This window comes from Psammomys obesus, unplaced genomic scaffold (assembly GCF_907164565.1).
Source record: "Psammomys obesus unplaced genomic scaffold, mPsaObe1.curated_primary_1811, whole genome shotgun sequence".
NCBI lineage: Eukaryota > Metazoa > Chordata > Mammalia > Rodentia > Muridae > Psammomys > Psammomys obesus.
Window position 1 is genome coordinate 10,414,822 of NW_026591086.1, and position 26,912 is coordinate 10,441,733.

The 26,912-nt window shown below is 37.4% G+C and overlaps 1 protein-coding gene across 1 annotated transcript in view; it reads right to left on the reverse strand.

Annotated features, from left to right (window-relative positions):
- The window catches only part of Rb1 (RB transcriptional corepressor 1), a 104,617-nt gene that overhangs the window by 13,094 nt on the left and 64,611 nt on the right, over positions 1–26,912 (reverse strand). The window contains exons 15-18 of the mRNA XM_055609863.1: positions 8,441–8,556; positions 6,314–6,459; positions 4,966–5,111; positions 687–791 (exon numbers count right to left, since the gene is read on the reverse strand). Of these exons, the coding sequence (XP_055465838.1) occupies positions 687–791; positions 4,966–5,111; positions 6,314–6,459; positions 8,441–8,556 (513 nt within the window). The remainder of the gene's footprint in view (positions 1–686; positions 792–4,965; positions 5,112–6,313; positions 6,460–8,440; positions 8,557–26,912) is intronic.

Below are 26,912 nucleotides of genomic sequence, written 5' to 3' on the forward strand. Positions count from 1 at the left end.
CCACTAGGCTTTACTTTACTCACTTTTTATCTTCATAAGCAGGTCTAGCTATGTAACTTTCCTTTTTACTTATCATTCTGAGTAGGAGTTATAGGCCTGGGCCACCATGTCCAATTTGTGTAAATTTTAATTAAGTAAAACTAAAGAAATTTTATTGAATGCCTCTGTTACACAGTCTATATAACTAAATTTAGGAAATAACTCCAAATATGTGAATAAAACCAAACTGGTTTGTATCACTTTCCAAAACGTCAATGACAAAGTGAAACAATAATCCAGGATTCGCTGTTGTGCGCCAGAATAATATGAAATGTGTGTTTTACCATGATGGCATCTCTGAGGGAAAGGAAACTAGAGACACAAAATGGGCTTGCAAAATTTTATTATGTCTTTGTAAGAATTCACTTGTACTGCTTTTTCCTGTGGAAAAAGAAAACTAATATATTATTTATGTCAGTTTATTTTTAATATCCTGGTTATTATTATATTCAAATATATTATTATTTATGAAATTCAACTATGGATTTAGATTTCATAATTTGCCATAGTTTTCTAATTATATGTCAGTTACAAATAATTAATCAATGTTATGAAAGTAAATGAGACTATATGATCTCTAGGTAACAACTGAAATAAATTATGAATGTTAATTTATTTTTCAAGTCTTACCATCAGAGACTACCTACCTCCTGGGCAGCATGAGGAAGATCCTTGTATGCAGTTACGATGATTTTGAATTTCAGGTCTATGTTCTTCACTTTGCAGATGCCATACATTGAACACATCATAATCTAGTAAGAGTAACAGACACACTCACAACTTTACTATGTCATCTTGCTTTTAAAGTATTAGTAAAAGAACATTTTATTTCTTCTGAGTTTACTCTCTCTTCTGAGCTCAGTTTGAAAGTCTATGTGAGGTGTTTAACCAAAACATTTGTATTTACAGAAAAAAAAATGCAAGCAGCTAACTCAGTTACTCAGGACTGACTAACCAGTTTAATTAGTTTACCCTAAGTTTGGCTCTAGTTCCTTAATGTTTATCAAAAGTGTTGAAACCAGAACAAGCTAACTGTATGATTCATCATCCTTTTTTCTTTTTTAAGATTGTGTGAAAAGGTCTCAAGCTATCAAATGAGGTAACATGTAATGATCTGGTGCATAAGGAGGAGCTGAGGACAGAGCCTCCACTGTTAACCATGTTCTGACTCTTCTCTGAATGTTAGGCTGGGTCAGTTTCATCGCTGAATTTTCATTAGGATGTATCCTTGCGATAAACAGATTATCTATATAGTATCTTTCAATAGAACAATATTTAAAATGCAGAACTAACATTTGAGAATTATTCTCTGTGGCCTTAAATGTCAATTTTTAAAATATGTATGAGCTTTTTCACCTTATTTAAGAATTCATCATTTCTACAACATTTTTGCTCCTATCTTGCTATTCCCAAGGATTCCTTCTCAGTGTACTGTGCACAGTGTCTTACAGCTGAGCCTCAAACTGAGATGCCCTTTATGTTGCAGTGTGGCAACTGATATTTTCTTTTACTTCAATATCTTGAAGTATATCACTCATAAAAATCTGAATTGCAAAAAAAAAAACAAAAAAAAAACACCCTTATTTCTCTAGGAATCTGGATTTCTATATTATAGAAAGTGGAAGGGATCATAAAGCAGTAAATATGTATCAAAAAACTAATGTACTGCAATTGATATGTACAAATATATTTAAGTTATGTCTTTCAAATGTATTTTTTGCCTATAAATATCATTCTTGTTGGAAACATTACCAACCTCACTGAAATAGGAGGATTATATAAGTACATTATGAAAAATTATGTACCAATAAAATGACTAAGATGAAATGCAAAAGTTTCTCTAGCTATGCAAAATGCCAATACTGACTGAAAAATAAAAGAAAATCTAATTCTGAATTATTAAACAATAAGTGTTCACAAACAAAAGCCCATACCCATAGGACTTCATTGGTGAATTCCATCAAATTTCTTTTTTTTTTTTTTTTTTTTTTTAAGGCTGCAAAACCATTTATTTGGAAAGGCATTCAAGGGTAGTAGTTTCAGCTGGGTGTGGTGGTGCACACCTTTAATCTCAGCACTCAGGGAGACAGAGGCATCTGGATCTCTGTGAGTTCAAGGCCAACCTGGTCTACAAAGCATGTCCAGGAGAGCCAAGGCTACATAGAGAAACCCTAGATTGACCCCCCCCCCCAAAAAAAGAGTGGTAGTTTCTCACATTACGGATGAGTCTGAGGAACTATTTCAGAAGACGATAGACCATAGCATGTGTTTGAGCTTACCACTTCGATGAAGAAGAAAGAAATAGCGTGTTGGTTAAGTGACATTCCCCAGATGTGGACCCTGAGGGAAGATTAATGTGCATGCAATGCAATCACTAAGTAACTAGGGAACTAGTGAGTTGGAGTGTACAAAGAGCAGATGGGAGAGCCCAGAGACACCTCACCCTGACCCTTTTGAGAGCTTTGCAGCATGGGTTTGTTGTGGGGTATCCACCAGAGTTTACTCAGACACAGATTTAAGCCAATAGAAAGTCTTTATTAGCTGCCTGACCATTATATTGGGTGTTTAGAATCCCAGTGTGTAACCCGGGCCTTTCTCAGGTTGAGCTTTTAAGCACAAATCTGTTATGCCCTGGGCTGGAGAGATGGCTCAGAGGTTAAGAACACTGGCTGTTCTTCCAATGGTCCAGAGTTCAATTCCCAGCAACTACATAGTGGCTCACAACCATCTATAGTGAGATCTGGTACACAGGCACACATGTAGGCTTTGTTTTTGTTTTCGTTTTTTAAGAATTCCATCAAATTTCAAGAAGAAAAGAAGACTCATTAAAAAATCTTCAAAAATTCTTCCAAAATTAGAAGTTCCCAAGTAATTGTGTGAGGCTATTATTTTGCTAGTACCAAAACCACACAGATCAATAGACAAAAATGAAACTCCCCCCCCCCTTTTGGGTTTTTTGAGATAGAGTTTTTCTGTGTAGTTTTGGCTCCTGGACTCACTTTGTAGACCAGGCTGGCCTCAAACTCACAGAGATTCACCTGCCTCTGCCTCCCAGAGTACTGAGATTAAAGGCAGATATCACCATGCCCAACTAATTTCCCTTATTATTAAAAAGAGTAAAATATTTAAGAATATAGTTAATAAAATAAGTATAAGATTTGTAGTCTTAAAACTATAAAACACTACTGAAAGGAATTAAAACCTAAAAGAGTGGAAAGAAATAACATATGTCTGGATTAAAGATTTCATGTTCAGATGGCAATATTTTCCCACACTGCCATATCAGTCAATGCACTTTCTTTTACAATCTTTAGAGAAAGTGATAAGTCAGTCCTAAAAAACACATGAAGATTTAAATTTCAGGACAGTTAAATTGATCTTGAAAAAAGAATAAAAGTGCAATCATGTCCCTTTATTACAAAAATTGTAATGTATTCTCAAAATTGTAAGTGTATTCTCAGCAGAATACCTATCTAGACAAACAGAACTGAGTCTCTGAAATACACGCGTGTACATATAAAAATAAATAGCTTTCCAACAGCTGCCAACAAAAAGAACGAGGAAAACACATTTCAAGGAATTGCGCGGGGGGGGGGTGGTGCGGATGGTTTATCTCAGTGGAACGCTTTCTACAAAGTAAGAGGCTCTCGGTTAAAGCTCCTAACTCCAGGGAGAAAAGGCAAGAGGGAAAGAGGAGTGCAAAGAGGGAGATATAGTGCTGGAATAACTAGTTATTCCAGTACCAACATGAAGCAGTAGACTCCCTCTCCTATACTGTTGAAAACTAAGTTAAAATGCATACAAACTTACACGTAAAAGCTAGGAGTATAAAACTCTTGGGGAAAAAGGAGGTCTTAATGACTTCAAATTTGACAATGTTTTTGTTTATAAACATCAAACCGCCAATAACCAAAGGGAGCGGGGACCTGAAGTTTTTACTTCTTGAGAAGTAAATTCTCATGTGATTATATTTATGTAAAATGTCCAGATTAGGCAAATCTACAGAAAAAGAAAGCAGATTAGTGTTGGTATAAGAGCCCTTAGAGGAAACAGTTTCTCTTTGGTGTGATAAAACGGTCTAAAAATAAAATAGATTGTAGTAGCTTTAAAACTCCACAAATATACTAAAACCACTGAATTATACATTTTAAATGTATGCACTTAATGGTACATGAATTACATTAATAAGCTGTTACCCACTCCTCCAAATGTTCTTTTATCCCCTTTAAGAAGAGAAAGGAAGCTATGAGGGATCATTCCATTTATAAGGCCACCTTCCGGAACTTCTCCCTCCCTCCCTTCCTGTTTTGGTTCTTTTTAAACCTTTTTGTCTTTTTACCTAGTATTAGACCACCAGTGCTTTGTGTATGATAGACAAATGCTTCACCACTGAGCTACATCACCAGCCTTTTTATTATTTTCATTTAGATGGGGTCTCACTAAGTTGCCAGGGTGGCTTTGAACTTATCATGCAGTGCTGGCAGTCCTCAAATTTGTGAGTCTTCAGCCTCACCTTCTCGAGAATAGTTGTGATTATAGGCATATACTACCACTCCTGGTTAGATCAGTTGATTCGTGTAGGGATCATGTTATTTCCACACTAAAACGAAATCTAGCTTATCAGAAGACAGAAATGGTTTATAAGTTATTTGGTAAATTGTTAAATAAATAATGTGTGTCATTAAGCAGCTATTAAAGTATACATAAAAATCTAAATCTAAATTTGTAAGAAATCTAAATCTAAATTTGTAAGAACTACAGCAAAAAATATAAACGGTACCCAACAAATGACTATATATCTTAAATACTGTGTAATAATATATATTAGTAAATTAATGTGGCTGTTCACTTGAGTCAAATCTTTACATTGGCACACAGTTAACAGTTAGCAGGAAGAACTGACTGTGAAGTTACTGCTTTTCCTACCTGGTCCAAATGTCGGTCTCTCATAAGCTCATACTCATTTTGCAGTGTATGCTGAAACAGGGTCCAGATGATGTGCTCTAGTTCCGGGTGGTCAGACAGGAGCCGTGCACACAGCGTGTTCAGTCGGAGATACGCTAAGCGGTACACTGCAGATGGAAGGGAATGAGGCCTCTTTACTGTTCATTTTCAATTACGAGTGCATTTTTCGAAATAGTAGATTTCTTTATAATATTATAAGTAGCACTGTAACAATAACCACCTCTCAGACTATTTTCCTTATGGATAAATGATGTCTAGTATTAGCAGTGTTACATACTCAAGACTCAATAATAATTGCTGAATTAGCTATTATGTTATGAAACCAAGGCACAGGGGAAGGGTCAAATGATATTGTGAAATTAGGCAAACCAAGTAAGATTTGCTTTAGTTCTGTTGGTAATCACTCAGCACAGATGTTGGAAATTTCCATTAACAATATTAGACAGATTATTTTTAAAATAGTGGAATTGCAAGTGATTATTCTTCTTTCCAATCCTAAAAGAAAAAAAAATATCATATCATGCATTTCTCTATAAATACTAATACAGCATAGCATACTCTTGAATATTGTAAATTGTACAGTGCAAAATGACTGTGAAAGGAATGGAATTTGCATTTTTATATATTTATTTTCCATGTGAAAACTCATGGTTCAAAATGTTCCTTTAAAGATTTGCATAAGGTAAACAGAACTTTTCAAAGCTAACAATTTATCCCCAAAGGTCTAAAACTTTACTGTATGTCAGACTTGACAAGGGATTTTTGTTTTTTTTTAATTTTATTTTATTAATTACACTTTATTCACTTTGTATCTCCTCATAAGCCCCCCTCCCCTCCTGGTCCCACCCTCCCTCAGGATTTTTATTTTTTAATTAATTTATTTTTTATTAATTACAGTTTATTCATTTTATATCCCAACTGTGGCCCCTCCCTCATCCCCTCCTAATCCCATCCTCCCTCCCTCACCCACGTCCCTCCCCCAGTCTACTGATAGGGGAGATCCTCTTCCTCTACCATCTGACCCTCGCCTATTAGGTCTTCCTCTGTAGCCTGGTAAGGCTGCTTCCCCCTCAGGGGAAGGTGATCAAGGAGCAGGCCATGTTAGAGACAAGGGAGTTTTAAAGCATCAATGGTCTGGCTAGATTTCTGAATGAGGAGATCTAGATGGTATCCCCAATTTCCTTACTTATGCAGCTGAGGCATAGAGATGTCAAGTGATGTGCTCAGTGTCACATATCGTAAGTACTGGAGCCACGGCTCAGCCTAGTAAGCCTAGTTCCAGAGTCCGTGTTCTTAATCTTCTACTGACCTTTTTTGTAAAACAGGGAAAGGGAGGTAGATTTCAATGGCTTCTGGGTATGGAAGGCGGACGCTGCTTGTGTCTCCGTATTTGCAGCAGAACTTACACGTGTAGTTGAACTTCTTTTCTTTGGGGATCTTATAGGAGAAAGATACCTAGACATATACAAAGAATAAGTCTTCATCTCACACACACACGTGTGCGCCTGCAAGTACTCAAGACACAGTTTACCCAATTCCATGAGTCAGCTATTTAAATCCAAGCTGGAAAGCCAGCTTAACAGGAAAAATGTGCTACCTTTCCCTGGCTTTCCTTTAGTTACAAAACTGACAACTGTAAAATTACTTAACTTGTACAAAAGCAGGTCTCCCTTGGGTCTAGATGGAAAAATCCAATCATGTAATAGATAGTTGTACTACTTGAATCTCAAACCTTCTACGGCCAAAGCAGAACTCTGGATTCCTTCACCTAGTCTTTCTTATTTCAAATAAATGTCATATATCATATCTAGTGTTTTAAAATAAAAAGCCTAGGAATGAAATATTTAAATTTCTCAATTTGTCTAGTTCCTCTAATATGCTATAAAACAAATAAATATAAACCTGTTGTTTCTATATCAAAATATATCCAGATACTTCATTTCCTTTTTTAATGTTTATCATAGCCTGAGTCACCTGTATCCCTTATTTAAAATATTCAACATCTTCAAAATTTTGTCTCCATTTTCTTGCCTTGACATTTTCTAGCCATCAAGCCCACCTGTTTTTCTAACAGTGGCTAGAATAGTCTTTTAATCAAATTATACAAAGGTTCATGTGTGCTTAAACGATCCCCATTATCTTTATAAAATCTAGGAACTCAGAGAATCCTAAGAGTTCCTGTGTGCTGCTTCAACCTTCCCCTTACTACTCCTACCATGCCCAATCCACCCCGGGTCTCTTTACAGTCCCCAATTCAGACAAACAGGAAGACTTTTCCCTGCTCAGCATTCAGTTGCCATTTAGGTCACAGTCAAAATATCACGTCATCAGAAGAGGGGGCCTATCTAAACATTCTATCCCCTTCTCTGTCTCACCTGCACGTCACTCCATTGTTGCATTCCCGCACTAGTACTCTAAAATCAACTTATGCTAGTTCACTGTCCACTGCTTCCTTCCTCCAAGACACACAGCCCTATAAGGGAGAAGAGCCAGGCCATCTAATCTTACCAGTGACAAGCACTGTTAACATAGCATTAACACATAACCATTTACTGAACTACAGGAAAATATAAAGCTAGCAAATATTATATGAAAATATTACCTAGCAAAAAAAAAACTCTGTGAGCTAGAAATACTTTGTGTAGAATTTAGCATGATAATGATATCTCAGGAAAATGGTCCCTGTGTTCATCACAGGAATGCTGTATTTCTACACAGAATCAGGCAGAAACATTAAACACATTTATAAAAGGCAGTAGCTACAGGGACTAAAAGAGATCAGACTTCCAGGGTTCATTTCTGTATATCTTAAGCAAGTTACCCTATTTCCCTCATTGCTGTGTTATAGGTAACTGGTGCTGATACAATCTCTTGCCTTACAGGTCTGGTAAGAACATTTAATAAAAAATACGAAGCTGAAGTGCTTATGCAAATGTCCAAAATACAGGGAACCCTTAAAAAATGTTAGCTGTTTCTTCTGTCATTACCACAGTACACTCTAATGATGTGTAATATTCCACACTATTCCCTATACTTATGCTGTGCCCCCCTCCCCACATGGTATGATTTATAGTCCCTGAAAAATGTTTCCTACTTTGTGGCTATTACAGACACAAGTCAGTTCTGGCTCTTGGGATATTTCCTCTTGCTTTTCCAATTTTCATGTTGAAATCCTGCCTGACCATTAGGCTTATCTAAAATGGCACCAGGTCTGTCATGAAAAATTCCCCATTATACCAACTCTATGAGATTCAGCAGCTTTGTACTTCTTTATGTGACCTTATTTAGGTCGTGTATCTTACACTCCTGACTCTTCAAGCAAAAACAATGTGTTAAGCAAGACTGCAGTTCTACAATTTCTGTATAATGCTTTGCATTTCCCTTATGGTCAAAGTATCCTTATTGTTTTAATGGGAAACAGCACATTTCGACTTACATATCTGCTGCAGTGTGGTTACTCTGGAGAGGGAGGCTGAGAGGACAAGCAGATTCAAGGTGATCAGGTCCTTCTCCATCCTTTGACTGCTTAATGAGATCAAATAAAGGTGAGCCCTGTATGAAAGAAAATGGTATTTTAACAACATCAGCAGGTACGGTTTTTTCCAAGCACATATAAAAAGTATGCTATGTGACATGGTTAGGTACTACTAACTTTAGGCAGAATGAGATCCTCTACTCCATTTTGAAATTCTTGCTTGCCAATTTTGATATTGTGCATGCACATATAAAAATAAGAAAATGTATGTCCTTAAATATTCCTCCAACATTGAATATATGCATCTTGGCTTTTGAATTCTTTGAATATTCACTTACATATAATGAGATATATCAGTGATGAAACCAAAGTTTAACTTCAGGATTTGTTTATGCTTCAAATACACCTTATGCACATGGTCAATTGTAATTTGATCAACATTTTAGTTGCATTTTTTGTCTTTGGTATATCACATAAAGTAGCATCATGTTTTGATGTAAAAAGTTTTGGATTGGGGGCTGGAAAATAGCCCAGAGATAGAATGCCTTTTTAGCCTGAATAACCTTTCGACTTCTCCCCCCAAATCAACAACTATAGCTTTGGATTTTGAAGCATTTCAAATTGCAGAGGTAAGGCTAGTGACCTTTATTAGGAAAGAAAGTAGAAGTTGGGTAAAAGATGCACAAAATATTCAAAGAAGGTAGAGAAAAGAAAATAAGTCTATGAGCAGAACTTAATAAAACTGAAAACAAAGATAAAACAACAAAGTTATCAAAAGAAATGATAACTACTGTTTAAAATAACAAATAGAACTCTACTAAGTTGATAAAAAGAAAAGGAAGAGCTAATTGATGTTAGGAACTAAAAGTGCCACATAATATAAAAGATTTGAAAAGTAGCAGGGGACTTAAAATAATTTTATATTAATAAATTAGAAACCTTAGACTACATGAAAAAAAACCTACAAAAATATCATCAAAGCTCAATGGAAAAAAATCATATAATTTGAGTAATATTGCCATCATTAAAAATTTGAATGAGAGCCTAGCAGTGATGGTGCATGTCTTTAATCCTAGACAGAGGCAGGTGGATCTCTAAATTCGAGATCACCCTGGTCTATAGAGTGAGTTCCAGGACAGCCAGGGGTACACAAAATAAATCCTATATCAAAACAAAAACAAAAACAAAAAAATAAAAATAAAATCTGAATCATAATTTAAAATCCCCCACAAAGAAAAGCCCTGTTTGGTTTTACCAGGAAATTTTTATCAAAACTTCAAATGAAAGATAATCTTGCTTTTAGTTGAACTCTTTCTACATTGAAAAAATGGTAACATTTTCACATCTCCTCTTATGAAGTTAGTATATCACAAGAAATTACAATGACCTCTTGTGTTGTTGAGACTTTGAAACTGACAAAAACCTAAAAGCCCAAGGTTGGAGAAATGACTCAGTGGTGAAAAGCAGGTATTGCTCTTACAGAGGATCCGAGTCAGTTCCCAGCACCCATATGAGACAGCTCATAACCACTGGTAACTTCAGCTCCAGGGGACCCAACACCCTCTTCTTGCCTCTGTGGGCATCTGCTCATACATACATGCAAACACATAAACACACATGCATATACATAAATAAAAATAAGATAAATCTTTGAAAAACAACAACAACAACAAATCCAAACACATACAAACTGGATACTTCTGTAACAATAAAGCCATAATTAATTATATTAATCTAACTCCTTAAAAAATAGGCAATGCAAGTAAAAGATGGTAAACACAGAAAGACATAAAACATTTAAGAGAAGAGGAGAGGGAATACCGGATACCTAAACTTGAATGTGGAAGACATAAGTGAAGTGCTAACCTACTCACTACATGATAAAAGGGCAGATGGAAGCCCAATATTCAGAAACGCAACAAACCACATGAATTCTTTAAAATTTCTTTTCTTTTCTTTTTTTGTGCATGGGTGCTTTACCTGCATATGTGTCTATGTACTGTGTGCATGCAGTACCAGTGGAGGCCAGTAAGGGCTCTCAGATGTTCTGGAACTGAAGTTGCAGATGGTCATGTGCCATGAGGGAGCTGGGAATTAAACCCAGATCCCCTGGATGAGCAGACAGTGCTCTTAACCACAGAAACATCTTTCCAGTCTGCTATATGAACTCTTTACCCTGCAGAAGGCCTGGTAGCTGTGATACCAGATGCCTTGGGCAGTGAGGCAAAAGGTGAATTAGCAGCAAGAAGATTGGCAGAAGTCCACCTAAGTAAGGGTAAGCTAAAACAAGATATGTGCCTTCTGTCTATAGTGATGAAAAATATAGAGATTTAGTGATTATAAAATAGAACTGTTTGTCCTGATGTCTCTAGAAAGTGTCTTCAAAGGAGGTATCATAGTAAAGAAGGTAACATTAAGGAAAGGTTTTGATCACAAATATTACATATCCCAACTGCTTCCTGTCTCTAGAGCCTCGGATGTTTGAAACTATGATCATATTCTCCAGGTATGAAAACATAAGCATCAAGCTAAGTAAATGTTGACTTTAAGAGGAAAAAAACTACAGATATTAGCAAACCAAAGGCTTTATAAGGGAATTATATTTATACAAGTCACCACACAGTCAAAAATCCCTTCCTGGGTAAACACAGCCTCCAGCTAACTTTCAGTGATTTACACTTACACATGAACAACAATCAAGTAGTTCAGGCAAGTTTCTTCTATAAAAGCAACAAAGCAAGCCAAAAGGTACCTTGAGAGAAATATTTCAAGAAAGAAAAATATAAAAAGAAAGAAACCCAAATTAAATTAAGTTACTCAAGTAATACGTTCCCAAACAGTATGTTGTCTTTTCCATCTTAATTTCATTCACCTCATCTCAAAAAACATAAAGAGCTACAGTTTTTATTGTTCTCTTTAAAAGCTTTATAAAATTTATGTGTATGGGTATTTTTGCCTACATGTATGCCCACATATACCACATATATATAATGCCTGTGAGCCTTTGGAACTGGAGTTACAGACAGTTGTTAGCTGCAATCTGAGCCCTGAGAGCCAAACTCAGGTCCTCTGCAAGAACAACAAATGATCTTAATGGCTGAGCCATCTCTCCAATTCTGGCTTGTTTCTTTTTGAGACAGCATCTCACGATGGAGCCTTGCCTGTCCTGGAACTTATTATGTAAACCAAGCTGGCCTCCAACTCAGATATCCTCCTTGTCTCTGCCTCCTCAATACTGGGATTGATGGTGTGTTCACTTTTCTTAATTGTAAAATAGAGATATTTGGGTAAGAGTATCTAAATCACAGTATTGTGAATTCAGATGCTAAGAATTTAGACTAGTGTTTAACACAAAGTGTCATATAAGTATTTGATGGTATTATGATGACAGTCTTCATGTTATTTACAAAGGACAATGTATCTTTTCAAGTGTAAACATAAACCAAGTTATCTATCCATCAACCCAGTCCAGTACATATGTCTACTTTGTCCAGAAGTATTGGTTCTTCATTCATCATCTTCACTTTATGTCTCTATACAACATGAACTAATCATTCTCTTATCACCAAACAACAAAACCAAACAACCCCCATTTCTGCCTTTCTGTGCTTACTCTTCCTTATCTCGGATATTCCTTCACCAGAGCGTTCCACGGCTCAACCCTCCCAGTATGCATATCTCTTCAAATGGTACCTTGCAAATGAAGCTTTCTCCAAACATCTTGTCAAGAAGGCTGCAACTCCCACTACCTTACCAGTAACTACTCTACTCTTACAGCTTTGGTCATTGTCACTACATTTGTTTACTTGCTTACTAACAATCTCTGCTATAATGTAACAGTCAGAAAAGCATGGGTCTTGCCTGTTGTTCATAACAGTTATTTCTGTTTAAAAATGCTTTGCAAACAGTAGGGGCTGAATAAGCATTTACTGAATAAATGAATGGAGTAAGAAGATTAAAGTTCTCTAAATTTCTTGAGATTAATTCTACCTTAAAGTAAGGATAAGGTTAAAAATGGAAGCTTGTCAGTTATATACTCTTTTAAATCCCTTAAACATAATTTTAAACCAGATGTGATGGTGCATTCCTTTAATTCCAGCAGAAAGAAAAGGAGCTCTGTGACTTCTAGGCCAGCCTGTAGTATACCGTGCATTTCAGGATAGCTACACCTACACAATGAAACACTGCCTCAAAAATAAAAAAATCTACCCCTTTTTCTTATAATTCTTCCCCCACAACACTAGCCAAATAATAACATGTATTATATCCACAAAATATAAGCATGTCAACTGTTACAGAGTGACTTTCAAAATGTTTTCTTTAGAGAGTAAAGCATGGAGGAATATAACAAAGCATTCAGTACAACCTAGTGAAAAAAGAAATTCTTTTAAACTGCAAACCATCAGGCTCTGAACAAACAGCAAGCATGTGTGAAACACTAAGGACAGTGTCCAGCAAACAGACATGCTTCCTGTCTACTTTGTGTCCAGAGTCTACTGGGAAGAGACAGACAGTAATCATGTAAGAAGCTAACTTTGTGATTACAAATTCAGAAAGTGCTAGGGAACAAGAGCAAATATCTACAAAATGAGTAAAAACTCATAGTATAGGGGGAATAATACTTTAAGGGGAACTGACACAATGTGAGAAACAGACATTAAAAGGGGAACAAAGCTTGAACAGTCTTGAAAGGAAGTTAGGATGTGATGAAAATAAAGGGTGCTTTGCCAAGTTTTGTAGAAAAGGAAGAGAAAGTTATAAGTAATGAGGAAGCATAAGAAGGGCAGTTCAAAAGTCAGGAATAAATATGCTTGCACTGCTGAAATGAGGAGACATGGACCGTCTATTAATAATGCTATGACTAAGATTTACAAGTAGGTTAAAGACAAACATCCTATGATTAGCTGACCACAATTAGAGAAATTTCCTCAAATAATTCCTGCCTCTTAACTACGATCTCTATGCAAGAAAATAAAAACCACCAGATTTTTGCCTATAGAAATTCAATTAAGTACCATATCCATATATATAATCCTACAATGGCAAATGCTACATCAAGTCCAAGGTACTCTTAGAGGCAAAGTTTTAAACAACAGTTTTCTCCTAGTAGAGTATTATTTTAAAAAAATAAAACAAGCTGGGTAGGTGGTACACATCTACAATCAGAACACTCAGAAGGCACAGGAGGAAGAACAGAATCTGAACTAGTCTGGGCTAAGCAAGTTCCAGATCAGCCTAGGCTATACGGTGAAGTAAGATCCAATATTAGTACATAAATAAAACTTAAAAACGTGAGCTAGGGACTAGAGTTGTGACTCAATGAAAAGCACTTTCAAGCATGTGAAACCACACAAAACCCTATGTTAACACATTGAGACATGTTGTGGATGTAAACATGGTTTTGATTTGATCACAGGTGTAGGATATGGGACTGATTCAGATTGTCCACAGCAGCAAAGTATTTGGTTGGTGTAGGCTCTGAGAGGGGCTTTTTGCCAGCTGCAGACAGTTAAACTCTAAGGACTCTGAAGAGAGAATAAATGCAAGAGTCCAGAGAGTGGTAGGGAACTCTAAGGAGGAAGAAGGCTGCTGGTGCTTCCCCCTGCTGCTCCTGATTGCTGTTGATGAAGTTTCATGAGAGGTTGGGAGATATCCTGAAAGGAATATTGGACTTTCCACTAGGAAACCTCGACCCTAATCAGCAGGAAGTAGCTGAAGAGCACTGCACCCCGCCTCCCCACTAATCTTTCTCTCCTACCTGGTGTTGGGGTGTTGAAAAGGATTGTGGAGAAGAAGAGAGAAAGAGGCATAAGAAACTCAAAATAGTATAAAAAGTAAAGCCTTCAGAGGTATTCATTTCATTAGCCTTGGTTTTTTTTTCTGCTTCGCTTTCTGGATACCTGGAGTTCACAGGATTTTATAAGCCTTATAATTTCTTTGAATCTTACTTAGAACTGAGTCAATAGGAATGGGCTTACTGGCTGAGCTTGTCTTCCTAGAAATTGTAGATATACCTGTGTTCTGATTTCTACATCTGGCCTGGCTTTGAAAAACCCACTGGCAGTCTTGTCCTGGGTGCACGTGAAGGTAACAGAGGTTTAGCACATCCTTTGTGAAAGGATTAATATCCTCACAAAGGCAGCCTGGACATCTGCCTAGCCCCTTGCACTATGTAGGACTTAGAAAAGAGACAATCTGCCGGGCACTGCAACGCACACCTGTAATGCCAGCACTGGGGAGGCAGAGGCAGGCAGATCACTGTGAGTTTGAGGCCAGCCTGGTCTACAAAGCAAGTCCAGGACAGCCAAGGCTACACAGAGAAACCCTGTTTCGAAAAACAAAAACTAACAGAGATAGAGAGAGACCATCTATGAAAAAGAAATCCAGCTTTCATAAGATACAGACTCTGCTGGTATGTTCAGCTTGCATTCCCACAGCTATTAAGATATACATGCCTGCGTTTTATAAGCCACTTGGTCTCCAGTATTTTACTTGCAGCACCAAGAGACACACATTTTAACAGAAATTCAGGCAATTGAATTATTACTTACAAGACCAGCCTGTCAGGGCTTAGGTTATGCTTAGAATGACTATAAGAGTCTTCTTTACCACCTTTTTTTTTTTTTTGCAGGGGGTGGGGTTCAAGACAAAGGTGGTGGTGGCCCATGCCTTTAATCCCAGCACTTGAGAGGCAGAGGCAGGTGAATCTCTGAGTTCAAGGCCAGTCTAGACTACAGAGAGGGTTCTAGGACAGCTAGGGATACACAGAGAAAACCCTGTTTAGAAAACCACCACCCCAAAAAAATAAAAAACCAGAAATCAAACATTATATATTAAAAATTACAAATATTCTTAGCAACAAAGATTAGAGTTTAAAATTATATACTATTTCTTTCTATGATAATTGTGTTAAAGTTGTTTTCTAAGATTTCATTTTTCAAAAAATTCATTTTTCTGTTTATTATTAGAAGAATAGGCGCCAGAGAGATTGCTCAGCAGTTAGTAGCACTCACTGGCTGCTCTTCCAGAAGTCCCGAGTTCAATTCCCAGCACTCAAATGGCAGCTTGCAATTGTCTATGGGATCCAATGACCTTTTCTGAGATGCAGACGTGTATGCAAGCAAAACAGCTTGAGAGATGTCTCTACTTCCCCTTAACAAAAATAATGTATCTACATAGCATTAGTTTGAAATGATGGCTCTTTTTGTTAAAACAAAGCATAGAATTAATATTGAATCTGGCCTTTGATCTTAAATTTTCTTCCATAGTCAAGAAAAGTAAAGCAGATCATCTTAACTCAATGTATAGAAGCCAAAATATTTTTTTAACAACAACAAAATAGCCTTGGGTCATGTTCCTACCAGGGTATATCTGTGTCTGTGTTTGTGTAACCAGACACAAGTTAATAAAAGTTAAAAAAATACACATTAGTTATTTGTCCCTAAGTAAATAAAAATCAACAGGGCCCAACTGATGCAACTGTAAAACAAACAAACAAATAAAACAAAACTCCAGATATCCCTCTCTTTACCTGACAACATAATTTACATTGTCTTAAAAACCATAACCATTTCTATCTCAGGACTCAAATAAAAAAGTTCATATTTTGTAGAACTCACATGAATTTTCAATTCATTGTTATTTGGAGTGTAGCATATATAAGAGTTCACAGGGAAGTTAATTAAACACATGCAACGAAGCTTCCCATTACTCCTAGATATCCAAGAAAACAGAACAGCTTCATTAAAGAAAAGTACCTGTTAGGCTGTAGACTGCTTGCCTTCACTGTGCATGGCCCTGGACTCAGCACCCATATCTACACAAAACAACAGAAGTACAACTCTATCTTCTCTCTTTTCTACCTCCCTCATATCCACCTCTGCCACTTCCCATAGAGAGGGGACATGAACACACACAGACACAGCACATATGTACATGTGTGTATATGTACCTTCTTTTTTATTTTTTATATGTATCTTCTATCGCCTAAGGAATGATGAACTGTATTTTCCTATTCTGACATAAGTTCCTAAAAAGTGACTATCTTTTCTTAGATAGTAATATTATTTTAACTGCTCCATTTTTGTTTTCTTATATTTAAAAAAAACTTCAAATTTTCCCTGATTTTTTTTTAAGATACTAATAACACAATTAAGCCTGAGGTGTTTCAGATGCACAGTTTCTATTGTCACATCAGGAAGTCTTTAAATCCTAATGGCCAATTGCTAGAGTAAGAATTTTGGTTCTCCTTCTGCTAGCACAAATTAAAGCAATCAGGATTTAAAAAAATGTTAAAAAAAAGAATCACGATCACATAAATTTATTATGTGAACTCATTTTCATTGCCCGTTAGACCTTCCAGACAAAAATTCCATGTTGGCATTGAATTATACACTGTAAGGAAGAAGACAAGTGGTCTTTCTATCATCCCTAAGTTTAATAACTATAGTTAATAACACAAAAATATTTCTACATATTTCACAGTCTGATTTCTTTCATTACCTAAAGTCTACCTTCTTTTTAAGCCTGAGCAATCAAAAAGGAGGAAATCATGAAATTTGCAGGCAAATGGTGGAATCTAGAAAAGATCATCTTGAGTGAAATATCCCAGAAGGAGAAAGACAAACACGGTATATACTCACTTATATAGACCTATAAGATATAATAAACATAATGAAATCTATACACCTAAAAAAGATAATCAAGAGAGCGGACATGGGGTAAGATTATCAATCCTCGTTTTGAAAGACAGATGGGATACGCATTGAACATTGACAGGAGTCTACTGAGCGCATTGGAAAGACTCTAACTAGCGGTGTTTTCAAAGCAAAGACTCGTGACCAAACCTTTGGCAGGGTGCAGGGAATCATAAGAAAGAAGGGGAGTTAGACTGATGAGGAAAGGATAGGAGCTCCACAAGGACCAAAGATATCTGGGCACAGGGTCTTTTCTGAGACTGACATGCAACCAAGGACCATGTATGAATGTAACCTAGAACCTCTGCTCAGATGTAGCCTGTGGTAGCTCAGTAACCAATTGGTTTCCCATAGTGAGGGGAACAAGGACTATTTCTAACAGGAACTCAATGGCTGGCTCTTTGGCCTCCCCACCCCCCAAGGGAGGAGCAGTCCTGTTAGGCCACAGAGGAGAGCTTTGCAGCCAGTCCTGAGGATACCTGATAAAACAGGATCAGATGAATGGGGAGGAGGTCCCCCCTATCAGTGGACTTGGCAAGGGGCACGGTGGAGAGGAGGGAGGGAGGGAGGGAGGGAGGGACTGGGAGGGAATGAGGGATCGGGACACGGCTGGGGTACATAGTTAATAAAATGTAACTGATAAGAAAAAAATAAAATACAAAAAAAAAAAAAAAAGAGAACCAAGATATGACCCTTTCTGATGAAGTACAATCGACCCACAGCAAAGCTTTGAAAAACAAGGCAATATGAATGAAGTGCTCAGAATGGCTCCTGGCTCTTGAACCCTTAAAAAAGAAATGATCACTGGGCAGCGGTGACACACGACTGTAACCCCAGCACTTGGGAAGCAGAGACAAGTGGATCTCTGTGGATCTCTGAGTTCGAAACGAACCTGGTCTACAAATGGATTTCCAGGACAGACAGATAGGGCTACACAGAGAAACCCTGTCTCAAACAAAAAGAAAAAAATCAGTTCCACAAAACTAAAACACAGATTGCATAACACAGTAATACAGTAACAAGAAAGGACAAACTTACATACAGATATGTAAGGAGGTGACTAACAAGGACTACATTAAGACTTAAAAGGATCTTCAAAATAAAATCCCAGGATCTGATATATGATGAATGTTCATTAATATTTTTAGAACATTAGCAAGTAATGTTGGTATGATGTTCTTGTGGAATGTATACAATTTGATCTTGTTCATTCAAATGCTGAGTTCTCTACCCCACTATCTGGTTCTATCCTGACATTGCATTGTGATGTTCATTCTAAGCATCACCTGTCTTAAGTTTGTGTAAACATGCCACCATTTGTTCTCTGTATTGTCAATAAACCAACCAGCCAGTACTGTGCAATGGAGAAAATACGGTGGCACATCCTGGTCTGGAGGGGAGGAGAAAGAAGCGAGTGGGAAGAATAGGAGAGGAGAGATCGGCAGGACAGGACTTGCACCCAGGAGGAGATATGAATGGGACCTAAGATATGACTAAAAGCAAGTATAATGTGGAAAAATCTGAATGGGAGGAAACAATGACGGCTTGGAGGTTTAGGATGGATTAACTATTGCCCAGCATTGTGCTCTAGGTTAATTAAATAAATCCTAGTCTCTAAATAAATCCTAGTAGTGGGTATACACCAGGTTTAGGAATAGCCACTGCTTAACTAGAAGATAAATCAGTATTAAACATTAATATTCAACAACAAAGCCACATTGTCACATAGTAGAATATGTTAAATACAGTAAGGCACAAATAAGAAAGCTGATGACAAAATCTGCTTTCTAGCAGACAAAGCACGAAACCTTCACAGCTAGCTTGCAGGATCATCCAATAACTTCTAACAGTGATTCTTTACATGGTTGTGTATCGTACCCATCACCCACCCCTAAACTGTGCCAGGATTAGTCTGTGTGACCAAAGCATGTACAGGAATTTTAGTCCAGCACACCTTTAATCCCTCTGGTTGGAATACAGACACACCTTCAGTACACACCTTTAATCCGAAACAGTGTCTAATTGAGGGATAGACAAGTGACAAATCAGAGAAAGGTCTGACGGTAGAATATGACCAACTGTCAGGAGAACAGCACAGGAAAGAGAGGCCATTTAACAGAGCAGCACAGAAAGAGGGGAGGAAGCAGTATTACTAGAAGAGTTTTAAGAGACAAGTTGAAGAGAGAACAAAGTAGACACAGGCGAAGACAGAACGAGCTGGAGAATGAGAAAGAATCAGAAAATTAGAACAGATTGCTAGAATTTGTTTGAGGCCAAGCAAAGCAATTTTTTTCAGGTGAGAAAAGCCCATTGGAATCAGTCAGCTTAAAGAGGCTGAGTTTGAAGAGCCAGAACAGCTGAGTTCTGAAAGAACTCAGCCAGGCGGAGTTCAGAAAGAACTAGAGAGGGTCAGCAGTAAGTTTCAGAGGCTGAAAACAGTCTATGCCTAGATTAGACTATATGGAGTCTATAGAAGCTTCCAGGACTAGGACTAGGTTAACAGATAGAGGCAGTAAGCCTCCAAGACAACAATTATACCTGGTAAATAGAAGTTATTTTTACAAAGGCATATGATGTAAGAGACTTCTAAGGTTAGCTTATTAGAGACTGGAAGTTTCCCTCTTTGGATATCTTGCTTCCAGAATAGGAAAAACAAGCTCCATATAGCAGCTATGGAGAGGCCCAAATGGCAAAGCAGTAAAGTCTCTGGCCATCAGCCAATACCAACAGCCATGGGAGTAAATCTCAAAGCCAACTCTCCAATTCTAGTAAAGCCTAGATCTCTCAGAAGGAAATAAGAGCCAAAACCACATAGCTACGGTGTTTCCTGACCTTCAGAAATTCTTGGTAAAAAATGTTTGCTGTTTTAATTGCCAACAGATAACTAATAACTCAATAAATAATACAACTAAAATTTGATTTTTAAAATCAAGATTTGATTTTAAAATGAAGATTTGATTAGATTTTCTACTATGAAGAAAAGATAGAATGGCATGCTTCACTTCTGAATGTAAAACACTGGTATTTTTCTCTCTGTAGCGCTGTGACAGCAGTCAGGGAGTAGCTTTCTCCCAACTCAGGCAAGCTGCCTCATGACATTATTTATCTGCTTAAACTAATTGTCAGCATAGTTGTTCTCTACACATTTTTGCTTTGGTACCTAATCCTGTGAAAGAAACCAGATTCTCACCATCAGTAAGGTTAGTAGGAATCCCATCAAATAAACAATACTGTCAGAAAAGTGGAAGCTCTCTGTGTGTGCTAAATGACCTTCAATACTTAGCATGCATTTCTAAAGCAAGCACCATCTCCTCCTAAAATTAAAGGATGTCAAGACTATTCGACACAGTGCTCCTAAAACAGATCCAGATTGCCCAAGTAAAAGTGAAGCCCCAGTGATGGTAGAAAAAACTAACAATGGGGAAGCAAAGGCAGGAATTGTTATTGTTTTCTGGGTGTTTTAAGGAATATTATCGGGTCTACATTACAGGAAATGTTTTTGTACTATCCTAAGCCAAGTTCTAGGACTGTTTTTCCTCACAAAAGGAAACTAGGTTAGTGCATAGAAAACTTCTGGCCTTGGCCTTTCTGTTAGTTCTTTTCCATTTAAGTCTCTGGTCCTTTAGTAGTGATGTTCCTCTAGATAGTCTGCCAATATACATACTGCTAGAGCTACTGTCGTGGCTTTAACTACATCTATGTATTTCCAAATATACATTTAGGACTAAAGTACTCTTTCAGATTGCGGGTCTGCACTTCCAACTGAATACTAAAGATTCCCATATGGCTATATCACAAGTGTCTCAACTATAACACATCCAAACATGAACAAAAACACTCATTCCCTTCACCACTGACCAGCTCTGACTCCTTCAGTACTGTTAGGGTAGCGATGTTATCTATCACCTCATCTCCAATCTCTCAAAAGATACAAGAATCATCCTTAATACTTGTTAATTTCATTGAGGTTTCTAAACTCTTGATTTATTCTTTTAGCATGTTTGTGTCTCTGTGTTTAAAACTGGCTTCCTATGGACTGCATAGAGTAGGCCCTGCTTTTTACCTACTATGATAAGATTGTTTTATGTATATTAGTATTTTGCCTGCATGTATATATGGGCTCTATGTATAAGCCAGGTATCCATAAAGGTTAGAAAAAGGCATACAACTCCCTGGAACTAGAGTTACGGATGGTTGTATGCCACCATAAGACGGCCAAGAACTGAACCACTTTTGAGTCCTCTGGGAGAGCACAAATGCTCTTAACCACTTAGCCATCTCTCTAGTTTCTAATCTGTTAAGATTTTAATTGGGTTGCTCTTGGACTATTTGCATTTAACATAACTACTGATGGTTTAAATCTTGCATTTATCCCATCTATTATTTGGTTCTTTTTGGCAAAGGCACATACACAAAAGAAACCTGATACAGATATAAAAGCTTAACAAAACTGAACTCACCTAGGAGTGGAATTCAAAGGTAGAGCATATGCTTAGTATCAATATACTACATACACACACACACACACACACACACACACACACACACACACACTTTTTTTAAAAATTAGGTCATCACCAGATTCACAATGTTACTCACTAGTAATTTTGAATTGTTTCATTTAAAGACTCATTTAGCGGCAGAAATTCTTGCCAGATCATCTTCAGTGGGTACCTTGAAGTGCTCCCTGAAAAACTTTCTTTTAAAAAATTATTATTATTATTATTTGCTTATGTGTATTTGTGCATGTACCTGTGCCTGAGGTCAGAGGCATTGCCTGAAGAGGGAGTTACAAGCAGTTTTGAGTTGTCTGACTACTGGGAACTGAACTTGGGTCCTCTATGAGAAGAATACATGTTGTCGATCATTAAGCCCTCTCTCTATGCCCTGAAAAGCCCTTTCTGTACTCTAAAGCAAGGGAACAGAACCCAACACTCTCCTCCAAATAGTACATTTTCCATAGCTTTTACTGCTTCTGTTCCCAGACTGTTTAATATCTTACTGAGTTCATAGTGAACCTGAATAATTTTAACTCTTTTGAGATAATAAAACATACTTTCCTACTTTATAAAAGTATCTAAATATGCATTCATAAACAGAAAATCATGTATATATGTAAGTATAAACAGTATATAAGCATAATTTTTTATGCAGGTCTACAGGTGAAAATAATCCACAGCCAACATTCTGGACATATCCACAATAGGTACTGAGCCCACCAGAAACTAACTCGTTTCTTATACTATTTAGAAGAGCATTTAAACATCACTTTGAGAAATTCATAGTAAGACACAGTTTAAAAGGAGTATTGGTCAGCACTCAGGAAGCAAGGGCATGAGAATCTCTGTGAGTGTGTTACCAGCCTGGTGTACATAGAGAGTTCTAGGATAGCCTGGGCTATATAGAAAGACGTTGTCTCAAAAAACAAAAACAAAACAAAACAAAACAAAAATCTAAAAACATCTACCAAAACCAAACCAAAACAAAAAAACCAGTCTTCTCTTCCAAAGCTTACCTCTATATATGCACTGAGGCACATGCGCCTGCATTCACACATATACATATATCATACATATGTGTATACAATGGTAATTTTAAAAAATTCATTCTCAGGGAAAAGCAAATATGCCAGGGAAGATGTCACACTAAGCAATTCAGCGGATCAGAGAAAGGTAAAGTCACAGGTCCATGCAGTTCAAAATGGTCAGGCGTTGGCCGATCAGAATTATAGGAAGGCCAGGGGTTCTTTCTAAAAGGCAGACTGAATTGAAAGGTTGATATTAAAATTAAGCTATGGAGAAAGGACATGGAAGGTACCAATATAAGATCCTAGGTTTTGGGCTGGAGAAATGGATCAGCAGTTAAGTGCACTGAATGTCCTTCCAGAGGAGCTGGGTTCAATACCCAGCACTCACATGGCAGCTCACAACTGTCTGTAACTCCAAGATCTGATGCTCTCACACAGACATAGACACAGGCAAACACTAATGCACATAAAATAAAAATAAATTATATATAAAAAAGCTTTAAAAAATCCCAAGTTTTACACAAGCATAGATAGGCCAGAATACAGTAATAAATGCTATAGATGACTCTGGAGTTGGGTAACTTGTGCACAGAAGACAGGCCAATGTCTATGGCAATAGGTCACAGCCAGATCAGCAATGAGGAAAAAAGAGAAACTTAGTGACTAAACACAGAGAAGTAAGGGAGGGATTCTGAGTTGAAATGTAACCACTGACAGGCAATTGGGGGGGGGGGGGGGGATTGTAGGGTAGAGAGGGGGTCTCTCTATATAACCCTGGCTATCCTGGAATTCACTATTTAGAGCAGGCTGGCATCAAACTCACAGCCACCCACTTCTGCCTCTAGAGGGGTAGGATTAAAAGCATATGCCAACCCAGTTTTTAAATAAAAAGCAGTAGTTATCTTAGAAGAATTAATAGTTAGTTTGATGAACAATATAAGTACCTTTTCTCATTTATGAAATGTCATTCAAAACAAAACTCTGAAGTAGATATGCTAAATTTTATCGAGTGGAAATGCTATTTAGAAATTTCTGCTGGGTGGTAATGGTGCAGGCCTTTAATCCCAGCAAAGAGAGAGGAAAATCTTTTGAGGTGAAGGCCAGCCTGGAGTACAGAGTAAGTTCTAAGAAAGCCAGAGCTGAATAGAGAAACCCTGTTGGGAGGAATGGGGGGGGGGGGGGGGGAGAAATTTCCAGCCAGGGGTGTGGTGGCAGTACACGCCTTTAATCCCAGAACTGAGGAGGCAGAGGCCAGCCTGGTCTTCTACAAAGAAACCGTGTCTCAAAAACAAAAATCAAAACAAAACAAAAATTGTTCTAGAAATTTCCAACTGCTATGAAAATCTTCAGACAGAAACTGGATGGATTTATGGGAGATGATTAAAACTAAAAATTGGAACAGCCTTTTCAGTGGTAGATCAACTGAAGTTAGTTCCCTGGGACATGCACGAGGCCTTTTCTGAGCCTTCTCCATGGAGCAGGGTTTCTCACATGTCCACAGTTTACTTGCTGTCTTCCACTTGCTAAAATACACACTCAAGAGTTCTGATTTATTCACTGCTGTGTTCCCAGCATCTGGAATAGCACCTGGAACACTACTGGCACAGAGTCAATATTGATGTTGAATAAACAAAATCAGTGAATACATGAAGATAACATAAGCAGGAAAGGTATTTTTTTGTTTTGTTTTGTTATTTTGTGGTGCTGGGATCAAACCCAGGGGCCTTGGACACTGAGTAACAGCCCCAGCCCGGCAGGAAAGATTTTTAAGTACATGTCCTGTTTTCATATGTACGTGATCAGCACAACAATCCAGCAACCTTTATTGGTCAGGTCAAAGGGCCCACTTCTGTCTAACTAAAACAACAAAAGGCTCGGCTCTGACAGCGGCTCTTAGGGAGGCCTTCCATCCGCTCTCCTTCCGCTCTTTTGTTTTTAGCCTTTTGGAGGCAGTGCTGGCAACATCTGGTATTGATAGGAGCTTCACATTTCTGAAGAATTGGAATCTGTTCATTAAAGTAACTGTAGTGGCAAACTAATAAAAGTGATCATGGACATTTTGCTGTGGCTTGGATGACTAGTGACCAGGAGCCTCACCAACAGTGCTAGACCTTTGAATGCTAGTATCTGTAATGAGCTAGTCTCTTTGCCTGGATCTAAGTGGATTAAGAGCCCAAATGCCTAAAGTCAAATTGCATCTGGTCTTAATTTTATCTGAAATAGTGTTCATACAATTAGATCTTAAAAACATATGTCATCTATTTTGAAATGCAATATTCAGTCACTTTCATTTTTGAAGGTAAAAAAACTTTTAAAGATAAAAAAGCTAAATTTGGGTACTAAAAACTACTTTTATGTTAAAGATAAAATGACATGCTTAATCAGACCCCCTCTGTTTTTTTGTTTTATATTTTATGTTATAATTTATTATAGTTATCTTGTAATCTTAAAAATAATTTTAAAAGAAAATGTTCTATTTAAATATTATATACAATATAATATGATATTATTTTCTTTCCATTGCATGGTGAGACTGCAACAAAACTGTTTGGTTAAAGCTATAGCTTTTCCTTAAAAACTTAACACTTTATATAACACTTCGCTTTTAGGGCCCTATTTTTATTTATTTACTTTTTTTTTAAAAGTAAATATTCTTATTTACACCATGTGAATGTGTGTGCCCACAGAGGTCAGAAGAAGGTATCAGATTCCTAAAGCTGGAGTTACAAGCAGTTCTGAGCCACCTGCTGTGGGTGCTGGGAACTGAACACAGGTCTTCTCACCCACTCAGCCGTGTCCAGCCTCTTCCTTGAGACCTGATCCAAACTGCTAAACTGGCCGGACAACAGCCTCACTATTGCCCTACACGGAATCACATTTCTGTTTTTAAATTGTCCTGCTTTTCCCCAACTCTTGTGAAGTCTTTATTTTAGTTTTTTTATTATTCTTTTCTATGTATGGGTGTTGTTGTGCTTGCATGTGTGTCTGTACTCCATGTGTACACCTGGTGCCCACAGAGGTCAGAAGAGGACACTATATTTCTGGAAGTGGGTGCTAGGAATCAAACCTAGATCCTCTGGAAAGGCAGTCAGTGCTCCTCATTGATGAGCTGTCTCTCCAGCCCAAGAGTCTTTTTCTCTTTTTATTAGATGTGCTCACTTCATTTTTTGCCTGACTGTATGTAGGTGTGCCACATGCATGTCTAGTGCCCTCAGAGCTCAGAAGTTGGCACTGCATCCCTGGAAGTGGAGTTACGGATGATGGTGAGCACTATGAATCAAACCCAGGTCCTCTGGAAGATCAACAAATGCTCTTAAGTTTGAGCCATCTCTCTGGGCCCCAGAAGTCATTTTTAAGGGAGTAGTTTTTATTGAAATTATTGACGTAAAGTTTGTTTTGGTATAAATAATAGCTGATGTGTACTTTTTCCCCTTCAAATTGCTATTCTGCTACCTCAGTAACCATTTAATTAGCTGTATATTTTCAATTTTTTGTTGTTGTTGTTGTTGGTTTTTAAAAAAAAAATGTGAGAGTCTCACATAGCCCAGACTGGCCTTGACTCAGAGGATGACTCTGAGCTTTGATTCTCTGCTTCCACCTCTCAAGGGCTGGAATTACAGATATGCATCACCATGCCCAGCTCATTTCTCCACTGACATGAAGTGCTAAAATATTAAGTTTCTCTAGATTCCAGATCTTTATGATCCATTTCTTAGTTCAACTCATAATTAAATGCAAATCAGACAAGATTCTATTTTTGACTTATTAAAAGTCTGACAATACATCTGATTTAGATGCAGGTACTATTGATATTCAATGCCAATTAGGAGGACAGAAAACTTTCTCCTAGTATTGAAACAACTAGATTATATAACTGCATATATTTTCAACAGGTGAACAAAGTTAAAGGACATGCACTAAAGCCTGCTGGTATTTTTACTACAGTGGCATTCAGTGGCATTAAGAGATTCACTCCAATGAACACTGCATCCCACCTACCCAAGTGCCCTCCAGCCTTTAGTCAGAGTGTGGCCTCCTGCTTGGTTCTTCCCAGCATCAGTTTTCTGTTAGCTTCACTCCTCAAGTATTTTGCTGTTATTGCTTAAACTGAGTTCTTACATTTTCCAGTTTTCCTTCCTTCCTTCCTTCCTTTCTTCCTTTCTTTTCTTTCTTTCTTTCTTTCTTTCTTTCTTTCTTTCTTTCTTTCTTT